Here is a 5,640-nt window from a genome sequence, read left to right on the forward strand (position 1 = left end):
AATTTAATGACAAACCCACGGCTGACCTGTGCTGTGCTCATTAGGAGTTCTTATTACTGCATCCTCACCCAGGCTTCAGAAAAACAGGAAATGAGCCACTTGGCAACAGGTGTCAGTGACATCACTTCCTGCCAGCTCAGTTTCATAAACATGTACCGAAGGCCCAGCAGCCTTTGACGTGATTGCAGCTCTGTGATGTTGCGGCACTGCAGGGGAATTACATTTTCCAGAACATTCCGGATGGAGTGTGTCCAGCTGTGTGGCTGACTGGCCAGCTCAGGCTAATGTTCTCTCTAAATTCACAGAATGTCCTGTTTGGTGTCCTCTCTTTAGTGTCCTTAGTGCCCTATAACAGAGAAGCAGTCTAAGAGAGCAGCACTCTAACAGAGCAGCAGCCTAAGAGAGCAGCATTCTAAAAGAGCAGCACTCTAACAGAGCAGCACCCAACAGAGCAGCACTCTAACAGAGCAGCACCCAACAGAGCAGCACTCTAACAGAGCAGCACCCTAACAGAACAGCAGTCTAAGAGAGCAGCACTCTAACAGAGCAGCACTCTAACAGAGCAGCAGTCTAAAAGAGCAGCACCCTAAGAGAGCAGCACTCTAACAGAGCAGCACCCAACAGAGCAGCACTCTAACAGAGCAGCAGTCTAAGAGAGCAGCACTCTAACAGAGCAACACCCAACAGAGCAGCACTCTAACAGAGCAGCAGTCTAATAGAGCAGCACTCTAAGAGAGTAGCACCCTAACAGAGCAGCACTGCAACAGAGCAGCACTCTAACAGAGCAGCACCCAACAGAGCAGCACTCTAACAGAGCAGCACCCAACAGAGCAGCACTCTAACAGAGCAGCACTGCAACAGAGCAGCACTCTAACAGAGCAGCACCCTAACAGAGCACCACTCTAACAGAGCAGCACCCAACAGAGCAGCACTCTAACAGAGCAGCAGCCTAACAGAGCAGCACTCTAACAGAGCAGCAGCCTAACAGAGCAGCAGCCAACAGAGCAGCACTGCAACAGTGCAGCACTCTAACAGAGCAGCACTCTAACAGAGCAGCACCCTAACAGAGCAGCACCCTAACAGAGCAGCACTCTAACAGAGCATCACCCAACAGAGCAGCACTCTAACAGAGCAGCACCCTAAAAGAGCAGCAGTCTAACAGAGCAGCACTCTAACAGAGCAGCACTCTAACAGAGCATCACCCAACAGAGCAGCACTCTAACAGAGCAGCACCCTAAAAGAGCAGCAGTCTAACAGAGCAGCACCCTAAAAGAGCAGCACTCTAACAGAGCAGCAGTCTAACAGAGCAGCACCCTAAAAGAGCAGCACCCTGACAGAGCAGCAGTCTAACAGAGAAGCACCCAACAGAACAGCACTCTAACAGAGCAGCACTCTAACAGAGCAGCACCCTAACAGAGCAGTACCCTAAAAGAGCAGCAGCCTAAGAGAGCAGCAGTCTAACAGAGCAGCACTCTAACGGAGCACACTGCTAACAGACCAAAGCCACACTAACACCCCAGAAGATGCCTCCAGTCACGTTCAGGAACAGGCCAGGATACACACCTTCCCCGATAGCAATTCCATAATTAGTCACTAGGGGGAGTGCCATGCTTCCGTAACAAATTCAGCCGATAAGCTTTCAGCTGTAGACATTATGTAAATGTTTACAGATCTCCAGTCAGATACTGGTATACATGAGGAATGGTTTATATACATGATATTTACAATATTTTTCTATGGGTAAATGCCAAAGCTTACGTTTAAGTAACTTCATGTGATTGTGCTTGTAGGCTTTCAGAACCCTGGAGAGCTCTGCCAATGGGTGAGCAGGGTCACCTGGGCTTATTAACAACAGGATTCACTTCTGGGCGAGAACTTACAGGTTCTTGAACAATGAGACCTTTATAAAACAAACTGGCTGGGGCTCTAATCCTGGGTTATTTTTATTACCCACGTTGCTCCTGGGGTACCCGTGCCCCAAGGTCCTTAAAAGATAAAACTTCAAACTTCCCAAAATAATTTGGTCAGAATTATTTCTGAGCTTCCCGCCCGTGCTCTCTGATACCTCTCACTCTGAGATCAAAGTCAAAGTGTTTTTATTTGTCAAGTGCACAGTATAACACAGGTCATTCTGAGCAAAGAAATTCTTATGACATGGCAGGCAGCAACTACGTAGGAGCAAGAGCAAAAATATCAGAAAATATCTCAAATATATCAAAAAAATATCTAAAATATACATAATATTAAACATAGTATTAAATATTAGCAGCAAATAAGTACCAGCCTGTACAGATGGGGGATATGGACAGTGAGAATAGGAGTATTAAATATTTAAATATTAACCATATAAAGTGCAGGAGTGCTGATGAATATGTGCATAAGATTGTACATTGAACGTACATAGCAATTTGGTGGCAATTTGGCGAAGGGACTCCTCTGAGTCTCGTGCCCCACCGTCTGTAGTGCTCGTAGGAGATATTACGATTGTGTGGCTTCTGCAGCGTCTCGCGCTTCGTGAATAAAGTGCTCTGGGTTTGATCATCTCTGGGCAGGGGTGTGAATGATACTGGAGTATGCTGTATATATTGCTTGTTTGGTCTTTTGTTGCGGTGGGGGTGGGGGTGGGGGGGGGGTTGCTGCTAGGGGCAGTTGTCTGTTTACCAGCATAATTAGTAATTACTGCACAGTGTTACCCCCCCCCCCCCACCACCACACTAGTGTGAGTTTGGGTCCCGCTGTGTGACAGTGATCATCAGCATTAACACTGTGCTGCTGCAGTCTCATCTCCAAACTACCAGTCTAAATATAGCTGGCCTCACTCACAGACACACGTGCCTACACATGCACACAAACACCCAGGTGAACACATGCACACCCGTACTGTACACATGTACACTGAACACACATACATATATACCCCATGAATGCATGCACACTAGCAGACAGACCATATGAACACATGCAAACACATGTGCACAAGTACATAAATGCATGCATACATGCACGCACAGGCATACACAGAGACAATGCACGCAGCACTTTCTCACACATGCACTCCAGCGCGTGCACACACAGAACACTCTCTCCTGCAGCCCCTGTAAATGATCCGTTGCGATTTAATCCTGAAACTGAAGACTCGCGGTCCATCAGGCACATCCTCCTTCGGTGCAGCCCTAGATATGCTCATCGTCAATTATTAACAGCGCTATTGTCAAAAACATGGACATTTTAGCGCGAGCCCGTGGGAAAGGAGCTGAAAGCCGAATCTGCAGAGGCAGGACAGCATCCAGAGATGGAACGCCTCTCCTGTGCCTGTTGCTGCTGATGTTGTTACGGGGCCTACAGACAAAATCCTGAGCGCAAATGACGTAACACAATACCACACTTAGGCTACCCCCAGCACGCGCTGTTATTCTGCGCCGTGCAAGGGCCTCCGCCGTTGCCTGCGAGCGTCGAATAAGAATTTAATCCCTTAGTGGCGTTTCCTTTAAATTTTAATACGGATTTGTTGAGTGTGGTGCACTGGTGAAGGATGCAACACTTCGCTGTTCAAGATTCCTAATCCAAACGCCTTTTTGTTTTCCCTGATGGAATCACTCGTTCTCACTCTCTCTGTCTCACCCGGTAGTGACAAAATGGTTAGACAGCGGACATAAAGCCAGCAGCACTGCTGGTATGACTTCTTAACGTCTATACGCCACTCTCAATGTCCATTGGAATGAAAGCGAAGCGAGGAGACGGCTTAAGTTACTGACAACATCACCGTTGGGACTCTCCCGAAACCCTTAGAGGGGGGAGGGGGGGGGGAGCTGGAGGCAGGGCTTCCTTTCTGAGGTGCGCTATAAGTAGAAACTTTGTCTAAATTCTGAAAGTTAAGTTGTTACGTTCCCGCAAGCTCCCATTTTTTCCTTCTCGCGCTGTCTCGCACCCTCGCGCTAATGTATTTGTTTTTTCGTCTTTTGGGGAATTTCGAGCGGGAGTCCGGGTATAAAGAGGCGATGTGGCTACAAACTGGACCTCGTCCGCTCATTTCTCCTACTTCTTTTTTTGTTGGCAATAGTTAATTTCCCCCGTGTTACTTCTAGTGGGAATATAAGGTGTTCTTAAAGTGCCTGCTGTTCTGGATGAAGATGACTGGCGCGTATTGCTGGTTTTTGGAGAGCCTGGTGATGTTTGCGTTTATAGCGGTGTGCGCCGTGGAGTTTTGTGCTGCTAGTGCTATTCCCGGTGTCACTGCTTTCGCTGTTTCTGGCCCACCAATAAACCCTGCACCTGTCCGACGGAAAAACGGAACTGTGCAAGTAATTGACCGGATATATCACGCAGACGGCAGAGTGGGGTATCTTATGTATATGGACGGCAGAAAATTTCAGTTGGACATGGAAAGGGACGAGGGTCTGTTGTCTCGACACTTCCGCTCAAAGTATGTCGACGCGCTACATTGGACTGGTGAAGGCAAACAAAAACTACAGGAGGAGTGTGTTTACCGTGGCACTGTAAACTCCAAGCCCGAATCTTTGGCGCTATTCAATTTGTGCGGCGGCGGTCTGGACGGCTTCTTTGCAGTGGAGCGCGCGCGCTACACCGTCAGACCGCTGATCAAGGCGAAAGGACGCGAGCCCTACGTTCACACGTTGGAGAATGCCGCCATGGAGCGCGCTCGACACAGTTTTTCTCGGGAAGGTTTTAGTTTCGAGGCTATGGCAGCGCACAAGCGCTGTGACACAGAAGAGAAGCCGTGGCATAGGCATGATTACGCGAAACATCACACCAAGAGAAGGGACAACAGGAAGATGACCGTCCGTAGTCTTTCTGTAGATACAGACGAACGCCGGACGCACAGCCCAAGGTGGCGGTTCTCTGAGCCACTTTCTCACTTATCAGGTAAAAGGCGCAAGAGGTCGGTGTCACGCGCCAGGCACGTGGAACTGCTTTTAGTAGCCGACGAGTCCATGAACAAGAAGTACGGCAAGGATTTGCACCACTACCTCTTGACGCTAGCCTCGATAGCATCTAAACTGTACGGTCACGCTAGCATAGAGAACCCCATCCGCCTGTCCGTGGTGAAGGTCGTGGTGGTTTCGGCTGAGGAGAAGGGACTGGTGATCTCCAAGAACGCAGCGGCTACGCTCAAGAGTTTCTGCAAATGGCAGAATCAGCACAACCCAATGGGCGACGATCACCAAGAGCACCACGACGCCGCCATTCTCTTCACCAGACAGGTACACATCCCACCTGGCTGACGCCCCGGGTCTTTCTAGTGGCAGTTTGTTGCGTCACAAGTCCGCAAAGTTGTAGCGAGTGTCACGTGGGTTTTCTCAGAGCCGCCAATCTTATCAGGAAGGATAGCCACTTTCGTACCAATCGAATAGACCGCAGTAATTTATATTAGCAGTAAGGACAAATTCGTGCGCTAAAATGTAACCAGTGTTATTGTGTTATATTGCCGTTACAGTGCATCAAAGTGTGACTGTTACTCCGCTCGTGTGTGCTTACTGTGCGCTTCCTATGCGCAATGTGTAGCCTATTATTACGTATTAATGTTGTTGTTGTTTTTGTTTTGTTAAGCATGTGTGTAGACTGCGTGATGTTTGTGGGCGTCGGTTTCCGCGCGTTTTAAGCGTGCCTGCCTTGATGGTT

General features: G+C 48.7%; 1 protein-coding gene across 1 annotated transcript in view; it reads left to right on the top strand.

Moving 5' to 3' along the window:
• Window positions 1-3,852: 3,852 nt before the first annotated feature.
• The window catches only part of LOC135251866 (A disintegrin and metalloproteinase with thrombospondin motifs 5-like), a 10,317-nt gene continuing 8,529 nt past the window's right edge, over window positions 3,853-5,640 (top strand). The window contains exon 1 of the mRNA XM_064329711.1: window positions 3,853-5,222. Coding sequence (XP_064185781.1) covers window positions 4,125-5,222 — 1,098 coding nt within the window. The 5' untranslated portion in view covers window positions 3,853-4,124. The remainder of the gene's footprint in view (window positions 5,223-5,640) is intronic.

The sequence above is a fragment of the Anguilla rostrata genome, chromosome 3 (genome assembly GCF_018555375.3).
Source record: "Anguilla rostrata isolate EN2019 chromosome 3, ASM1855537v3, whole genome shotgun sequence".
Taxonomy (NCBI): Eukaryota; Metazoa; Chordata; class Actinopteri; order Anguilliformes; family Anguillidae; genus Anguilla; species Anguilla rostrata.